This window comes from Cricetulus griseus, chromosome 2 (genome assembly GCF_003668045.3).
Source record: "Cricetulus griseus strain 17A/GY chromosome 2, alternate assembly CriGri-PICRH-1.0, whole genome shotgun sequence".
Lineage (NCBI taxonomy): Eukaryota > Metazoa > Chordata > Mammalia > Rodentia > Cricetidae > Cricetulus > Cricetulus griseus.
In genome coordinates this window covers 418,814,671-418,834,334 of record NC_048595.1, presented here as the reverse complement: position 1 = coordinate 418,834,334, position 19,664 = coordinate 418,814,671, and the positions used below count along the sequence as shown (strand labels likewise).

Sequence of the window (19,664 nt, the reverse complement as noted above, 5' to 3'; positions counted from 1 at the left end):
CAGTTAGATTAATCTGTGACAAACTTATTTGCAAATCTGAAAGGAGTAAGAGACGATTCCCAGATGTTGCTAAGATGTGATTTTAATGGGAGATTTAAATTGAGTTTGTCTCTCCAAGTCTTTTGCCTCGGCTGGAGCAAAATGTTCACAAAAGCTCTGTTCTCTTGTGGACCTGAGCAGCATCAGAGGCCCTGGATGTGTCTGCTTTACTCTCCTTCCTCCAGATCGCGTCGAGACAGAAGGGCAACGGGGCGCCTTTTGAAAACGGACATGTGAACATCATACCTTTCTTTCCTACCCCTGCAGCAGATCTAAAGTATTTGGGGGGGGGGGGAAATGAGTCTGAATTATTAGTTTTTATTTAGACTAAGAGAAGGCAGCCGTCGGCTGTCACTTACTGACCAACTGCCATCAGACACATCCTCCCCATTTCACCGATCCTTTTCCAGCCCCATATGTAAATACTGGCTGGTTCTAGTGGAGGAAGCCAGAGCTCAGAGAGGCTTAGGAGCTTGCCAGAGTCTCCCAGCTGGAAGGGAGACTGCTACCATTTGTGCTCAGATCAGCCTCACAGCATGCCGCTGCTTCCCGAACCCAGAGACCATTAAGTGCGGTAGGTGAGCAATGCGGTGATGTCAGCTTCTTTGGAGACTCTAATGAATCTAACTACTTGGCACTGGAAAAATACATCTAAACTGTCGGGAAACAAACATGTGCCATGGCTGTCTGTTTTCTGTTTTTAACTCTCTTTGACCAGTTTTATTTAGGAAATACTTTTGAACTCAGGCCTGTAACTGTAGTACTACAGAGGCCACGGCAGGAAGATTATGAGTTTGAGACCAACCTAGTCTACATGGGAAGACCCTATCTCAACAACAAAAACAATACATTCGTGCTTTACTTTGGACTAGTCAGCTGTGGCTTGCTCCCAGTTGTACTACAATCTTCTGGAACAGCTGTAGTCTGGATAGATCTGTAAGACTTTGCTTTATGCTCAACCCTGTAGAGGACTGTTGTCACTCACGGAGGCATTCAGGGTGACATAGCAGAATTCAGTTCTCTATCTGACTTTCCTCAGGTCTAAATACTTTTTGGCCAGCGTACCTTCTCCCATTTAACTGTGCCTTGGTCATTGTCTTTCTCAGGTGGAGCAGGGTCCCGATGGCTTTGTTCTGGTCTTCATTCCCAGCTGGAAACTGGAGGAGTAAGGCCACCATCTTCCTAGTGCTTTTGGGATAGGGTCTTAACCTTAAGCCACACCTAGATGGCTGGGATGGGAATTCAAAGGCATAAGGCTCTTAGGTGGTAGAGGGAAGGCTGTGGGAGGCAGGGTGTTTTTAAGCAGTTATCCATATAAAGGTATGCCTTATATTTTAAAAGGAGTCTTAAAGAATAGCACCTGTGGAGCTCACTTTCACAGTGATGCAACCTCTAGACCAGAGGCCTGACAGCCATTCCTCTTCCCCCTGCTGCTAGTCATTGCATTCAAGGACAATAAGTACTTGTTCCTGGAAGTGTATAAGTATATAAAGTTTTTCCTTTCCATAATATTAATGGAATGTTTATAAATTCTAAAATTAACTTGAAAATATTACCTCACTCTTCTGGAAAAAAAAAAAATCTTTAAGCGGCTTCAGCTGTTTGGAACATGGCCACAAACCTGAGATGACAAATGAAAAGAACAGTGACTCGAGTACAAAACAGTAAAAGAGACTCCTGAGTAACCCAACTGCCCCTTAGCCAAGGCTGTCTCAGTGTGCCTGCTTCACCCACACAGCACAGCGACTGAAAATCTGTGACATCTAGACAACCCCCACACCCAACTGCAGGCGGCGAGGAAAAGGATGGGGCAGCATACTTGTGCAGTCAGGGAGGGGTGTTTCAGATGAGAGTGGGCTCACTTTTTGCTGCGGAGCAGTCTGCTCTCCTGAGCTGTCCCATTGGAGGTACCAGATTGTAGGTAAGAGTGGTCAAATGTTCTCACATTTGTGTGTTCAGTAAATAAATGTTCAACCCACAAGAAGCAAGGCAGTCGGGTGGGTAAACAGTAGTAAAGGAATAAGCAGCCTTGAGTTTCATGTTGCATCGCATGGTGTGAAAGTAAAGAAGTCTGACAGTTGTAGCTAAAAATGGGTTTGGGGGCCAGGTGGTGGTGATGGTGCATGCCTTTAATCCCAGCACTTGGGAAGCAGAGACAGGTGGAGCTCTGAGTTCGAGGCCAGCTGGTTCAAGTCAGAATAGATCAGATCCACAAAACCTATGTGAAATCTAAATGAGTGGTAAGAAGAGAGGCAGCACCCTCAGAGAGGAAATGACCTGAAGGACAGGAAGATGAGCAGGCACATCCTGTGTCAGCAAGACTGCTCACGACAGTAGATGCCCAAGATTGAGCATGGGAATTGGGCTGGTATGTGGGCTCCTGTTTTGGAGACCTTGCAAAGCAAGTGAGACATAAAGTCTAGTTTTGCACAGTTCTCTTGTATTCAGCATCAGGGACATAGTAATTTAGTGAGACTGTTAAATCAGGGAAGGGCTTCTGTTAATGATGAATGAGAATTCACTGAAGACTTGGGAGAAAAGCTGATATATGATGAAAGTGTCTTGGAAAACTGACTAGTGCATGTCCTCAGCAGATTAAAGAAGAAAGACTGGCTTCCGGGATTAAACTCAGGTTATTCTGTTAATCTAGAGAGGATGGTAAGAGTCTGGAGGCAGTGAAACTAGGTTAAAGGAACTCAGCATGAACCTCAAAAGCATTGTGCTATGTGAGAGAACATACATACACACACACACACACACACACACACACACACACACACACACACACACTGTATGTGGTTCTATTTCTATGTAATAGCTTTGTAGGGACAGAAAGTAGATTATTGGTTCCTAGAACTTGGGAGAATAGAGTAAGAGGGCAGTGGAGACTTAACTGCTACATATAGGATGGAGGAGGGTTAGTTGTAGTGAAATATACAACTCTATAAATAAACCAAGGTTTAAATTTAAATAACTGGATTTCGTGGTATGTGAATTATATTTCAATACAGCTTTTTTTTTTCTCGAAAAAATGGGAGAGAGAATCAATAAAACATGAATGGCAGGGTGTCTGTGTTTGATGGGAATGAATCATTCACAGTCAACTGCAGAGTTTCCAGCTTGGCTGTCAATGAAATAGCAAGAGTTGCCACTAACACTATTACTACTTGAAATTTGTGCTTTCAGAATACCCCAAGGAATCATATAGATATGATTATCATCACTGAAAATTCAGTACCACAATTCTTTGTCGCAGGATACAAATATTTAACCTTGAAGTAGCCTGAAAGTAAAATGGAGTGACTTCTTCAGAGGATAAGCTGATTCTTATCAGTAACAATAAGGGAAGCGTTAGTAAAATGGAGTTGTGTACCAGGGGCTGTGATAGGAAGACTAGATAATAGAAAATAAGTTTCAAAAGGCCGTTAGTTTCCCCAGCTAGGAGTATACACCAATGGCCATATCAAATTGGCAAAATATTTCAGGAGCCTTCAGAATCTTCATACTCTTGTCCTGATGAGTTCTAGATGGAGAAAACACTTAGCTCAAGATGCTCAGTCTCTGTCAGACCCTGAATGAGGACCCGTGTCTCCCTCGGATCGTTCATCACCTCCTCATCACCTGCATGCACCTGGTTTTCAAGCCATGCTAAATCCTTAGGCCTCTGTTTCAATGAGTCATCAATCATAACTGCTCAAGGAAGAGAAAAGGAAACTAAACTCAGCTGAAGGATTGTCTCTACAGTGTAGAATCAGTGCTGTGATGCGTGGGAAAGTGTTTGGAGGTTGGGCATTTCCTAGAAAGTGCATAACATGTGTTTGTGTTAGGCTCATGCCTTATTGGGGCGCGGGGGGGGGGGGGACAGTTAACGTCACCAGGGAAACAGAACTGAAAGAGGTCTAGCGTACCTACAGCCTTCTATAGGTTATGGGTGGCGGGGGGAGAGTGGGAAAACACATGCTGGCCTAGCTCAGAAAACAACCATCAAGACCTCTACCCTCTCTATTAGGAAGAGATCCACCCCTAAAAAGCAATAAACTTGATTTTATATTCACTTTTTGTATTTCAGTACAAAACAATATATATTGAATACTGTAAAAATGGCAAAGTCACACAATATACAAAGTAGCAACCCAGCATCTCTGCCTTGTCCCTCTTCCCTGAGTTAACCCTTGCTGTAACTGTTAGCATCGGGATATTGTTCCCAATGCTTAAATCCTCCCCCATTTCCAGCTGTAGTATAGCTTCATTTTTCTATAAAAAATGAAGTCTTTTATTTTGAAATTCCAGTCATTATACTTCCCTATTTCTCTGGGTATGATTACTGTGTCTCCCTTAGGTGTTTAGTTGGAGATAAAATTGTCATTTTTAACTAGATACCTATTTGGGAGAAATAAAAGGTATCCAGGTAAGCTATTCCTAGGTATTTCTGGCAGTCTCTAAGTTGATTTCATCTTTTTTCCTGATATCAAAGTCAGCATATAAGCAGTCATTAGTGGTACAGAAATAAAGGGCAGACTTTTGTATTTCTTGTGTATGAGGTGTTGGAGTCATTGAAGCCCATGAATATTAGTTAAGTGCAGAGTAATATGACTGCCATGGGTTGTAAACTCATAAATGTTTGCAAGCCAGCAAGTACAATGACAGTCGGGAGGGGCCAACAGGCACATACATAGTGCATGGTGGGATCAGCTGCCTTGTGGACAGCCCATGCCTTGCCAGGAGTATGCAGGGAGGGTTATCATCATGCTGAAATTCAGGCTAGTACTGCAAGGTCATTTTCAAGAGTTGACAATTTAAAATTACAAACTGAAAGTGACCCTCAAACAGGTTACACCTCTTTAAATTATTACATTTATCAGCAGCAAGAGAAAGCCATTCTTCTGTATTTGCTGCATGTTCATGGGGGAAAGAATGGAAATGAAGTCACATTAATTAATCAGAGGAAAGCTGTGCCGCTGACTTAATCACACAGGCAACCGAGCCCGTCCGTTCCCTGCATGGATTACAAAACTGCCACCCTCCTACTCTGAACTTGGTCTCCTCAAGTGGGGCTCACCATGCCCCACACCACACTGCAAAAGCAGGAACACAAAAGGAGCTTGGGCATCTTCGTTTCCAAGCTGCAGTGGATAAGCCAGTTCCTTTGGAGCAAAGTCCTGTGCCTTTTCTACCGTGGGCTGCTGGGAAATCATGAGAGGTTGTCCTGTTGCGTACAGGAAAGGCGGCCCTTCCCTTGCCGCATCTGCAAGACTTGTGTGCTCACCCTGTCCTTTTCTCTTTCCACAGGTGATAGAGGGAAAACTGGCTCCGTTCTTGGGCAAGGTCATTAAATTCGCCACCTCGCATGTCTACAGCTGCAGTCTTTGTAGCCAGAAAGGGTTCATCTGTGAAATCTGCAACAATGGCGAGATCCTCTACCCTTTTGAGGACATTTCAACAAGCAGGTACAGAATATCTCGCCCTAAGGAAAAGTATCTGAATATCATGTGTGCTTTTGTCAGGATAGCTTTGGGCTGAGCACTATGTCTCTCTCACACCCACCTGCCGAACGATCCCCTTGCTTCCCACTTGTGTCCAGTTTGCTTTCATTTGTTTCCAGTCCTTACTCTCCATCTTTAGGCAGGAGGAGATAACAGAGCTGCAAAGGAATGCCGCCTTACTGTGTCTAGCTCATTAGGTAACGAACTGTGTGTTCACATTCAATCTTGGAGTAGGGAAAAAGACTGTCCTCCAGCTTTCCAGAGCCGGATGATTAGAGAGGGGAAATAACAGGGAGACTGTCTCCAAAAACAATCAAACGAACAAAAAACCCGAAGCAGCAACAACCAAGAGAATTGGGAAAGGGCCTCCTCAAAGGAAGGCCAAGCTTAGACTGACTGCTAGAACTCCTCCAGCTCCAGGCACTGGTGAGGAGCACGTTTTCCACAGACATGGCAGACATGAAAAGTTTTAGGGTCTGAAGAGAGAAGTGGAAGTCATGGGGCTTACCTTTCTACCAAAGTCATGTTTGGGCATCAGCACATCCTGGCGGATGGACGGCTTGCCCACTAAGTTAGATCAGTTTTTACTATGGCTAATCTAGACTCACAAAATGATACATAGCCCTTTTCCTTTCATCCCAGAAACATAATAGAAATATTCTCTGTGTGTGCATTGGCTTCTTTGGCCAAGAATTATTATTAAAGTCTAACAAAAAAACATTGATTCAGAGTGGTGGTGGTCCTCATACTTGCATATCAGGCATTACTCATTGAGACATGTGATAATCCTTGATCCACCCCCAACCCCCAGGCAGGGTTTCTCTATGTAGCCCTGGCTCTCTTGGAACTCGTTCTGTACAGCAGGCTGGCCAGTGTTTGTTGTATGGACATAATCAAAAAGGCATAGTGAACACAGTATATTCTACTTGCCAAGATCAGTGTGCTAGAGTCAGCACAAGGTTCCCTAGAAACCATGGAAAGATTCCTAGCACTGGGGAGGCAGAGGCAGGTAGATCTCAGTTCAAGGCCAGCCTGGTGTGCAGAACTAGTTCTAGGAGAGCCAGGGCTACACGGAGAATCCCTGTCTGGGGGTTGCAGGGGCGTGGAATCAAGGCTGGCCGGATGGCTCAGTGAGTAAATACCTGATGTGCAAGTATGAGGGCCTGAGTGTGAAGCCAAGAACCCATCTAAAAGCTGAATGTGGTACTCATGTCTGGGGCCTCAGTGCCCCTACAGTGACATGGAATATGGCGATAGGTGAATCCCCAGAATCCCACTGCAGCAAACAGCCAATAAATGACCTTATCTCAAACTAGATAGAGTAAGGACCAATACCTGAGGTCATTTTTTTGACTTCCACACATGCACCATAGAGTGCACGCGTGCGCACACACATACACACACACACACACACACACACACACACACACACACACACACCCCACACTCCCCAACTACTCTCTTTCAAGAAGCAATTTCTTGAGTGTGTTACCACTATCTAATGGGCCAGCTGCTAGAGATAACAGTGGAAATACATGATCCTTGCTCACAGTAGTATACGGCTTTAGGGATAGAAGAGCCATGGGACAGTTCTATTAAAGCTAAGTGGCCCTGGACCTCATGTGCATGAGGGTGTGCATGGTATGGGAGAACCTTTCCATGGTCTCTAGGGAACTCTGCTGACTCTGGCACACTGATCTTGGCAAGTAGAATATACTGTGTTCACATTGCTTTTTCAATTATGACCATATAACAAACACTGGTCAACTTGGTCTTTCTTTTCCTTAACTGATTATATAAGAGGATACTTCCTGACTATAATTTGAAACCATGCCCCTAATTTCAATATGTAGGGCTCCTTCACTGATATAGAGAATATAGAGAACATGCTAGAATTACAGGGACTGGCATTAACTGGCACCAGTCCTAGCAGGTTACACAGGGTAGTTCTTTCTTCTGCCTGTGCTCTAAATGCTATCTCTGTTTTAAACTTTTTAATTATACTTCACTTATTTATTTTGTGTATGTGTATGTGTGGGGGGGCACTCCATGTAGAGGTCAGAGAACAGCTTGTGGATGTTCTCTTTTTCCATGACGTGGGTTCTGAGGATCAAACTCAAGGCATCAGGCCTGGTGGCAAGTGTCTTTATGCACTAAGCCATCTCCTGGCCACCTCTGCCTTAATGATAAGGAAACCTACGTTGAGGGAAAACCATTTATTTGCCCCAGCAGATAAGGTAAAACACTTTACTCTATCTGACTCAGCATCCATCCTTTTCATCATACACCACTGCTTCTTCTGTAGCTGTGGTCTTCAAAGAAGTCTGCAGGATATACCCTGAAAGCAATTGGAGAGCTATCTAGAGCCACCTCCCTGAGGGTACACTTCTCAATTGTCCCTTTATTTGCTCCTATGAGAGTGTAGACACCTGGGGCAGTAAGCCATGGACAGATTGGGATGGAGCAGATACACATTTCTGTTGTTAAGTAGAAGAATGGCTATTGTGATGGAGATAAGGGAGCGGTTGATACCCTGCATCACTGGGCAGTGAAGTTGTCTGTGGAAGCTGAGGGGACTTGTCTTAACTCCAAATTGTGTTCCCCAAGCTTCTCAGACACAAATGAAACACCTACATCTCCTTAACTAAGAATCCCTTAATGTCCAGACCGCAAAATTTAAATACAATAGGAAGACCATTCTGTAACTAAGCTTAATCCAGCATTTACCTTCTGAAAGGATACAGGGGAAACATGGCTTTAGGAGGAACAAACATTCTGTTAAGACAATGGCAAAATCACACATCCTAGAGAAATAGAAACAACACACTCCTGAGAAAATAAGAAAAGCTCTAACTAACATTTAAGAATTAGAAGTCCCAAGATTAGGGTGATATTGCACGAAGACTTAAGGTGAAACAATTGTGTGTGTAAGCAAAGAAGTCACAAAGGGACTACCCAGTACTTAGATTCTTCTTTTAAATCTTTAAATTATCTCCTATGCATCTTTCTTTCAGTCATCTCCTGATAGTAAGGAACCCATCCTAATGCTGCTGAGGGGTCATTCTCAATACTTCTGTGAAATGCCATTCCAAAACACTTCATTTTAAAACACTGTGTGAGTGCCTTGGAAGAGACCTGTGAGCTTGGCCAGCCACCCCAAGTCAGTGCCATCCTTTCTGCCCAGATCCATTTGGCTTGGCTAATTTTTATTTTTTCAGATGACAGAAAAGTTGTCCCCATTGGTATTCAGATATAGAAGACACTGCACTCCAAGACTTTTTTACCACTATACCCTGTGAGCTACACCCAGATGTGGGAAGAAAGTTATACACAACACAACGTTGAGTTTGGTGTCCTTGTAGTGTATACAGTCCATAAATATTTATTATTTTGTTGGCTCATGAGTGATGACAGTGCTTTTTAAATGAACTAACTAGTTAAGGGAGTTTCAAGGTTTCCAAATACATGGTGGCATTACAAAAGTATGACGCAGACCCAGCTTTGTATTCAAGGTTGGAGCCGCTGACCTGCCATTTAAGCAATTTCTTAGGCAGAAAGATTGGTGTGTCCAGCTTGCCCTTGGAAGGCATCAGATAATATTCTTCCTGTGTGTTCCCAGGGCACCTGCAGCTCAGGCACAGGTCGTCTGGAAGAGTTTGTTGTTTTAAGTTTTGAATGTGAGGGTTTTTTTTTTTTTAAGATTTTATTTGTTTATTTGTATACAACATTCTGCTTCCATGTATATCTGCACACCAGAGGAGGGCACCAGATCTTATAACGGATGGTTGTGAGCCACCATGTGGTTGCTGGGAATTGAACTCGGGACCTCTGGAAGAGCAGTCAGTGCTCTTAACCACTGAGCCATCTCTCCAGCCCCCGAATGTGAGGGTTTAAAAGCACAGACTACACACCTTTAGTCCCAGCACTAGAAAGACAGAGGTACATGGTCTCTAAGTTCAAAGCCAGTTTCAGGCCAGTCAGAGCTTCCTGGTGAGACCCTGTCTCATAAAAATAAAAACAAACAGTAACAACAACAACAGTTACAGTACAGACTGAACATTTGCAGTTTCTCCTTGTGTACAAGTAGTTGATTTCTCTTCCAAGAAGTAAGGACGGCTCACAGGACCTTGCACTTATTAACACTGAATTCTCACCAGTTGTGCCAACACGATGCCCTGCCACATCCCATCTTCACACTGGGGAACTTTGCCCACATCATCCTGAGAATGAGCATTGGCCTCACGGAAACGGCCGTAACAAATGAGGCTCCAAACAACTCATTTCTGTGTTGAGAACTGTCTTGTCAGGCTAGTTCACATAAGAAAGGCAAATGGAAAGGGAAAATTGTTTTTGAAAAAAATACCTTCCAAGGATCTTAGAAAATGAAGCCTGTTGTCTTTACCTATCTGGCTGAACTCCAGAATCGTCCAGTTTGTGCAAAAGAACCTGAGTTTTCTTAGTATACTTGACCGATTGAAAATGGTTTTGTCATTTTGCATTTTGTTGCCATCCCCAGCACCGTGCCTCCCGAGGACCTGAACTTGTTGGGGCATAGATACTGCTCTTTCCACTGGCGCTTTCTGCCCCTCTTCACACCTCAGGTACACATGGAGCTCTGTATACCTAACTACACTGAAGCCTTAGCAAAGGATTTGTTTTCAAATAACTGAAGCTGTGTTACTACCTAACGTGCTGAATTCCTTCCTCCTGTCCAAGAGGCTAGGTACATAATTTTTCTTAGCCAACATGAGTAGTAACATTAAGATCTCTATTTTCAGGTTAGATGTGGTGGCACTTGCCTTTATTCCCAGCAGTGACAAATGGATCCTTGTGAGTTTGAAGTCAGCCTGGTCTACAAGTTAAGTTCCAGGCCAGCCAAGGATACATAGTGAGCGCCTGTCTCAGAGGGGGGAAGAGCTATGTTTCTTTTCTGTTGTTCTGTTTGCATTTTACTTGCCCACTAGCAGGCAATATGGAGAGCATTCATGGAGAGTAAATGTCAGCTGAAGTTGTCAGTACCTTACAAAGTCCTCCGTATTTCTAGTTAGTTGTTTTTTGTTGGTGGTGGTGTTTTTGTTTTGTTTTTGTTTTTTTGAAACAGAGTTTCTCTTTGGCTTTGGAGGCCATCCTGGAACTAGCTCTTGTAGACCAGGCTGGTCTTGAATTCACAGAGATATGCCTACCTCTGCCTCCTGAGTGCTGAGACTAAAGGCATGGGCCACCACAGCCTGGCTTTGTTTTGTTTTCTTTTGTTTTGTTTTGTTTTTGAGGAGAATTTCATGTTAAATATTTGGTCTGCAATTGTGTGTGTGTGTGTGTGTGTGTGTGAGAGAGAGAGAGAGAGAGAGAGAGAGAGAGAGAGAGAGAGAGAGAGAGAGAGAGAGAGAAAGGGAGAGACAGAGACAGAGACAGAGACAGAGACAGAGACAGAAAGGTGCAGGTAGACTAAAAGCTTGAGAGGAGAAAGAAGTACTATCCAGAAGCAAGTGTTCCAGTGTAGCTTCCTATTTATTTAGCCTTCATTTCTGCAAGCCCTTGCTCAAACAGACTGAATTCCTGGATTATGGCCTCATGTGGACTTAAATACACACACATTACATACCCTTTTCTCACTAATCAGCCTGACACATTCCTTTGTTGGTAAATGGTTCCAAAGCAAACACTGTCAGCGCACCTAATTACCAGGTTTGTGGGCTCTGCTTGGCAGTCCTGTTACATCCTGTTGAACAACAGAGGGTAACAGCCTTAGCTGGGCCAGGCTTAGGAGGGAAGAGCTTACCCCAATGTCTATCGTCTTTTTTAATGATATTTCCTTTCCGTGGCTTTTCTTGGGAAGCAGCCCACTGGAGAAGTGCTGCAATAAGGTTAGGATCTTAGAAAGAGCCACAGGGAACCTGGGCTCTTCCTCTTGGGTAACATCCTGATAAACTACCTGCTGCTGCCTGTGGCTGATTTCTGACTCTGGGCTCCTTGCTGGTGGCTCTCTGACAATACTCCCATCATGATTTAGAACCGTCCATATCTATAGTTGGAAGGGTCTACAAAGAGACCCTGTAGCTATCTGGGGAGGAGAGAAAAACAATCCAGAAAGCAAACGAATGGCAGCATTGTGGTAATGAGGGACCACAATGCCGTGCTGCTCCTCTTCGGTCTCATAACTGCCCACCCTTCTTCCATGTATTCATGTACTTGCTATGTCAGTGTAGGTTTTCCTTGAGTTGAAGAAAAGAAAAGAAACTTTTCAGCTCAGTGCTGGATGGTTTGGTGGCAGGGTCAGGACGTCTTTTATTTTCTTTTGCTTAAAAAAAAAAAAAAACTTTATTCAAAGAATAACTTAATACGTAACATTGCACCTTGACCGGGGAACTCCATATACACATGTCAAAAGACTTCAGAATGTCTGCTAACACAGACAAGCCTTGCATAAAATACTTGGGGCTGACCCCACCCTGTATGTCATTAGTCTCTTGGTAAATGCAGTCCGTGTATAACCAGTCCTCGCTGGTGAGGCCACCATTGCATTTGGTCATTTCAATATACTGCTGTCAAGACATGTTCCTTAAGAAGTTTCTAGTTAGGTATCTAGGTAACGTTGCCTTGCCTGTACACATGCCAGACAACCTAATTGTTGTTTAGAGCGGAAAGTATCTATAATTGTTGAAAATCATATTTTTATTTCTAACTATGAAACGAATTGATGCTCACTCTAGTAGATTTGAGAAGTACACAAAATATAAAGAAAGTCTCCATAACTTATTATATATTTACGTATTTATATATGAGTATATAAAATGGACTCATGTTGAAAATGCAACCATTTAGCATTCCATTTAGCACATCAACTCTGACCCCCAAAATAATCACACATTCAATCTACAAATATTTATTGACGAGTACTTACGAATGATAAATTTTAATTGCCTTAAAAATATTAAATTGGAATATATTGCGTATGAAAAAAAAGTTTTTTGTTTAGTTCAAATTATTAGGATCCATTTGATTTGTAGGAACTGGCTAGCTAGTTCATGGAAAGATCAATGGGAAATGGACGGACAAACTTAGACTTCATTAACTCTGCCACTAACTTGCTGCATACCCCCACCCCTCTGGACCTTCGAGGCAGATGGCACCAATATATATTAACAAAAGATAGGAGTACTTTTTCTTCTAGCCCCGAGGCTTAGCATTTTTCAAGTAACAAATGTTTCAAGCAAGTTGAGTTATTTTGCCCGCTCTTCTAGAGGACCCAGGTTCAATTCCCAGCACCCACAAGGCAGCTAATAACTGCCTGCAACTACAAGTCTGATACCCTCACAGAGACATGCATCCCTGGAAAACACTAATGCAAATAAAACAAAAAGAAATAAATTACTGCCGGGTGGTGGCGGCTCATGCCTTTAGTCCCAGCACTCAGGAGGCAGAGGCAGATGGATCTCTGTTAGTTTGAGACCAGTCTAGACTACAAGAGCTAGTTCCAGGACAGCCTCCAAAGCCACAGAGAAACCCTGTCTCAAAAAACCGAAAAACAAAACAAAACAAAAAAAGCTTTCTGTTTTGCTCACTGCCCCATCTAGAGTAACTACTCTAAATAATTCATGAATGAGTAAGTGAATGAATCAGTGGTTTACTTTGTTTTAAATTAACTACACTCCACTGAATTGATTTTAGAGTTTTAAATGACAAACTGTTAAAATAGGTTTTCAACTATTTTTAAATAGACTTTACCAAAAATGATTTTTTTCTTTGTTTTTCTTTTTCTTTTTTTTTTCTTTTTTTTTTTTTTTTTTTTGTATTAGCTAACATCCTGTCATATGTTAGTAAGAGATGTGTTTTACTGGGGCATTGAGGTCTCTGAAATCAGAGAGAGATGATGTTAAATGTCTGAGCTTGACTAAACTACTCAGATAATTTAATTTCAAAACATCTTTTAGGTTACTGCTTTAGTGTATACGTTTTCTTCCCCCCAGGACTGTAAATAAGTAACCTGAATACACATGGAAAGATCGGAGATGTTTACCCTTCCATACAAAAAATGTTGACTCTGTAGACTGAGCAGTATATTCTGAAATTAACTATTTTGTGCTTTTAAATTACAGAAGGTGAAAAGTATCTTAGTTTTGTCATGTGTGTTTTTGTGTTGTGATTATTTTCTATACAATGAATTTTGAGAATGCACATGGCAGTGTCATTAAGGCTGTCATTTAAAAAATTATTTTTATTTTAATGTCATCTCTATCACACTATCATATTACCATATCTTTATTAAGTACCTTTGGGACTCTGAGCATTGAACCACTCAACAATCAGGAAACCCCTGTATTCTTAGAACCATCACTGTCCCATCCCTTAAACTCTCAAAGTACTTAAAGTACACAGAAACACTCAGTAGATACTATACATATTCATGCTGCATGACTGTTGCTGTTTGGACCAAAGTATACCAAAGAACAGAGCCAGGGAGAACTCAGCAGTCACCTGACAAGGACACCCATTCCCAACAGGTTCAAAGTCCCATTCCAGCACCATACCTAAGACTCATGGGGCCTTGGGCTACTGAGTCTCCATAGCCATTTCTACCTTAACCTGTTGCATGCGCACTAGTCCTGAAATTTGGAAGAACGATAAACCCATCTCGTGGAATGAGAGACTGCCACCCTGAACTGTTCTCACTTTTGGTGTGGGTTGCTGGTGATTTTTGTTGCCACAACCAATGGGAAGAATCAGAGTCTTTTGATGAGAAAACAAGAAAAGACAGTAATATGTATTTTTAAAACTTCATCTGAAAACCAGAAATGTATGGATCATCTTACAATAAAACCAAGAACATAATAGATAAATAATGAACTTGAAGCCCCTTCAGATTCAGCCTTGGAAACATAGAGGCCACTGAACTTGAAGAGATGTAATGGGAACTGGCAATTCTAGTGTAGGAAGAGGATGAAGCCGGGTGGTTTTAGGTCAGGCTTTCAGAGTCACAGACGATGTGAATGTCCACCCAGGTGATATTCTCCTCCACATTCCCAGCAAATTTAAGGTAGACTGTTTGGAGAAAGGCCTGTGCAAGTTAAGAAACCCTTCACACCTGGGAAATACTGCCGTCCACTCCCAGGCTAATGCCACCGCTAAGAAAGTTTTCCCCTCCCAGGCCTGCAGGTCTTGCTCAGGCCACCATCTGAGACCATCAAGAAAAAGCCAAGCCCAAATTAAAGAGTTCCCAGGGATTTCTCTGCCTAGCATCACTAACTAGACTAGGAAAACTATGTAGTGCCATTTTGTTAAAAGAATAGGCTCAGTGGCAGGAGATAAATAAGGAAATAATATAAAGCAGTAACTGCCTTGTTTCTTCTAAATTCATATCAGTAACCAAGATTGTATTTCCAAACAACTTACACTGCTCATAAACTAGGCTACCTTTTGGGACTTTCTGTGTATTTTCTAATATATTCATGCCTGAACCTTTGTCTATTTTGGCTCTACTCAGCCATCCTAAGTGAATCCCAGTCAGAGTCCTAGATGAATTATTTCCTTTTAAAGGCATCTTTCATAAATACTTGGTAGTTAAACTCTTATTTTAAATGAAAAAGGTAACCAGTGAGTCAGCAGAGGGAAGCTAAGATCATTGGCTGTCACTCTTGGCTAACACTATTCTGCTGCTCAGCTAGGTCTGTGTCTGAACTAGGCCCTTCCAAGCCTCCTTAACCTCCAGACATTTTGAGCCACTCGGGAATCTGTACAGAGAACCAGTGCTATTGTGTATAGTCCCCAATTGCTTCAGCTGTAGTAGGTTACAGTCTGACCAAGGTGGTAAAAATGTGTAAATCCTCCTGCAGTGCCTTCACTCTCTGTAGCAGCAAATATATTTTCCTAAAGCAATCCCAAGAAAAGGTAAGCACTTTTTTCTTGAATTATAGTGACTGCCAGATAAACCTTAAGATGCAGATTTAATGTCAGAAATATTAAGTTTCCCATTTCTCCTAAGTGATCTTGGGTTATATCAAATTCGTTGTGCTTTTAAGCACACCCTGAGTGTGGCTGACTCCTCTCCCAGCCGGCCACAGATTAACAGGAAGGGCTTATTAAGCATTTACACAAAGGATGGTGAGTTAATGTCCCCAGGAGGGTAGCAAAATTAACAAATGAATTAATTAACCCTTGTTTGCATTCTATTTTGAATCCAGATTGTAAGTAAAGCTTTTGTAATAGGTATTAGCCAAGCTTAGCTGACAGACTCAAAAGTCCAGGACCAAAGAAAGCCAATGCTTTGTGGGTTGCAATCAGGGAAAGCTCTTCCTTAATTAACTCAGGCTTAAAGGACAAATAAAAACATCATTACAGGACATGCCAGTTGTCTTTCCAAGAGTTGAGGTGTGTGTTGAATAACCCGAAGGACTATGTGACTACTAACTGGAGGAGAGCCAGAATTCAAATCACAAGACCAGAATCAAGTCCAAAGCTTGGGGCAACAAAAGCCACCAGTTAGTGTTTTGTATTTTATCTACTAACTGACAGACAGACGTAATAAACACAGGAAAACAAATAATGCCTAACTCAAAGCACAATTATTTACATATTTCAAAAAGCTAATGTAAGTGTATACACACACACAGACACACACACACACACCAACACCACCACCACCACCACCACCACCACCACCACCACCATCACCACCATACTACACCATAGACAAAGGGCCAAGTAGATGGTGCCTATTTTAAATTTCAAAAGGAAGGGTAGGAGGGTAGATGGGAATCGCGATGTGTTGTAGTCAAATATAATGCTCTCTGCACTTTGTACTTATACAATTTGTACTTATACAAATTATGTACTCTCTGCAAGACCTTTGCTTCACTAACCAACATGTCCACATCTCTTGCTCTCTTCCTCATGGTCCTGCTGACAAAATAGAGGGCCACTTGGACCACCAGATTTCTGGTCAGCCTAGAGTAATGTCACCTGGGGACAGTCAGTGCCTAAGCCACTGCTTTGATGTTTGCCTTGCCCATTTGTCAGAACCCACTCAGAATCGGTTTCTTCCTAAAATCACTTGTCAATTTCTCATGATTTTAATCTCTACTTCCCCCAAAGAGTGGCCCTACTAAGTAAGACTTCTTATTTGTTATGTTGTATTTCATTAATTTTACCATAGGACCTTTAATAACAGATTCTGTGTATTTTAGCTGAGCAACATGTATGTTGCATGTATAGATGCATAAAAGTGCGTACATATACAAATATGTAGGCCTACTCATACATGACACAGGCCAATTTCCTTTTTAAGGAAATTATAGGGTTTTTGTTGTTGTTGTTTTTTTCCCATGTATATACTCAGTGACAAAAGGAAACAGCAAGTCAAAACATTAAAATAAACAGGCTTCAATAGCTACTTCCCACAGCTAAAAGATTTAAGCAATCTTTTTGCTTTACTGGAAAGGCCAGTGATAGCTTGAGACTGAATAGGGCACCTTAAGTAGCAGCCATACCCCAAACCGCATTCATACGCTCACAGTGTATGCTTACTTCTGCCGCCCACCCTGTTCCTTATGGGCTCTGTAGAGTGGAAGTCAACCAAGGCTCTACACTGCTTGTCAGAGAGCCAACAAATTAAGCCTGAATTTAAATCCAAATGAAATATCCGAGGCCATTGCCTGAGGCAAAAATAAAAACACAGCAAGAGACGACCCCAAGAGGAATGAGCAGAAGCACTGCAATGACCTCCATGGGGGCAGTGTCCTTTAGCAGTTTCCTGTGACCTCCCTGTGTGCAGCTTGAGTCTGGACAGCAAACGAAGCCATCAGGCCTGTCTCTAATTGGTCTCACATCATCAGCATTCCAGCACAGGAAGCCGTCTGAAGCCAGGAATTCTTGCTTCTTTGCCATAGATTGGAGAAGCAAACCGTTCCCCTTGAGTGGATGTAGCTCAGCTAGTTTGTAGCAGGTTCTGGTTCTTGGAGTTAATAGCCATAGTAAAACGTGTCTGTCCTCTCTGTGTCAATAGACAATTAGATTTCTTGACTGTGAATGTCTCCCTTACTTGCTATGGGCTAATGAAATAATTTTTAGGTCAAAACTGTTCATAAAATGGGTAGTTTTATTCCAATGAATACTTCCTAGGGAACAAAATATAATTTATATTGCCCCCAAACAGTGGGCACCCCTACCCTTTGCCCAAAGAAGGGTGCCACAGATACTTAGTAATGTTCTCTAGAGTTTCCTCAGAAGCAGATCTCCAGTTGCCTTCCTACTCCCATCAACTGTGCTGTGTCCAGAGCTGGGCCCCGCCCTGCCCAGCACGGGTCACCACGTTGCAGTTCTGAAGCTATGCTAACTCATGCAACCTATCCTATAGCGTAACTAGTATAAATAAGTAAAACTAAAAACAATATAACACACCTCTTACTGTCCATCTCCTTTGGCTTTTCAGTTTGAGACTTTCTGGAGAAGAAGTAGCCAGTGCTCGTTGGCACTCACTCCTCCACAGACCTTGAAGCAGAGCATGGGGAAAGGGGAGTACAGGTACCAGAATAGCTTCTACAACCCACCCCCCAAGTCTGCAGGTGGAAGACGCTTTAGACATCATCTAACCCAAGTTCTCTAGGGAATAAAGCTCAAAGGCAAAGTAACTTGCCCAATGTCCTATGACATGAGTGCCAAGGTGAACCAAACAATCAGGCCCCTTACTCTACTATCATTCTGACCTCTGCAGCAGCTAGGTCAAAAAAAAAAAAAAAAAAAAAAAAAAAAAAAAAAGCCTTTGATTTGCCAGATGGGCCAGGTAAAGCATAAAGGCATATAAAGGCCACAGAGAAATTAGAATCAGAGACTCTAATCCAAAAAACTAATAAATGCAAATGAGAGCCAGCCAACCAGGGGTAGAGTTGAAAAGCTACCATGAGATGGTAAAAAGTTGAGTTACTGAATGACGGTGTTCTATCATGGGTGTTGATATCAAGCTTGACTTGATTTTACTTTTGGAAATAGTCTCAGTCTTAAACGCCCTTCCAGCCTCAGCCTTCCTGAGTGCTGAGATTGTACCACATCTGGCCCTTGACCTTTCTCTCTCCAGTGCTGGGAATCAAACCTAGGGTCTTGTTGGACATGCTATCTACCACTGACCTACACCCAAACCTCTTTAAATCATGTTTTAAATAACTTCAGAAGCAACAGGATAATTAATACTTGTTTGTTCTGGTATTTTTTATCACATGCTTTGATGAAAATGAATTGTTTTGGGAATGACATGGGTAAGAGCACTGAGCTGGACCTTGCTGGTTGACAAGAGTGTAAGCCATAAGCAAGAGGAAGGGATGCTGTTTAACCCACTGGGTACTCCTCTGTGGTTCTGTTTCAAGATAATTAGGTCAGCGGTTTTCAGCAGGTATTATTCTGACCCCCACAGATATATGTGAGCATCTGGAGATATTGCTCATTGTCACAGCTCAGTGGTTGGGGGAGGGTGCTCTGAGACCCGGGGTGCTACTAAGCATCCTACAATGACAGGACAACCCCTTGCACTGAAGAAAATCCCACCCAAAATGTCAGTGGTACTGAGGCTGAGATTGCTAGATTAATGAGGCAATGGATGCCACACATGAAAAAGTGGGAAATCCACTGTATGCCTTTGGTCAGTAGCAAACACTTGGCCTAGAGTTGCGTCCTGTAAGACACTTTGTTTTTGGTAGCTTACTGTAACAACCAGAGTTGTTGTTGCTTGGGGAGGGAACTGGACTGACTGGCCTGTAAGCTGCAAAGGAGTCTCTGCCTCCCCAGGGAGTACAGGTTTGTGCTGCCATATGGGGGCTAGAAATCAACGATGGTCCTTGGTACACAGGGAGGGGCTGCACACACTTTACCCAATGAGCCACCCTGGAAGCTCCCAAGTCACATTTAAAATAGTCAAGGAGCATTAACACCTAGGAGCCAGCCATCTTTCCAAGTGCAGCCTCCCTTTAACAGAGCCCCTCCCCCAAAAGAGCAGAGCCGGCCGCTACACTTGCAGATGCTTTACTTTCTCTGCACAACACGTTTTTATTACAGGAGCAGGTTCTTCTTTTTCTTATTTTTTTCTACCTTTTTTGTTGTTGTTTGTCTGTCTGAGATAGGGTCTTACAGTAAGACCCTATATAAACCAGGTTGGCCTCT

At 42.6% G+C, this 19,664-nt stretch overlaps 1 protein-coding gene across 2 annotated transcripts in view; it reads left to right on the top strand.

Annotated features, from left to right (window-relative positions):
• Nucleotides 1–19,664, top strand: part of Plekhm3 (pleckstrin homology domain containing M3) — a 160,643-nt gene that overhangs the window by 131,885 nt on the left and 9,094 nt on the right. For both annotated transcript variants that reach the window (XR_003481508.2, XM_027397104.2), the window contains exon 7: nucleotides 5,329–5,486. Coding sequence is in view for 1 of the 2 variants with exons in the window: in XM_027397104.2 (XP_027252905.1) it covers nucleotides 5,329–5,486 (158 nt within the window). In the remaining variant the exon portion in view is untranslated. The remainder of the gene's footprint in view (nucleotides 1–5,328; nucleotides 5,487–19,664) is intronic.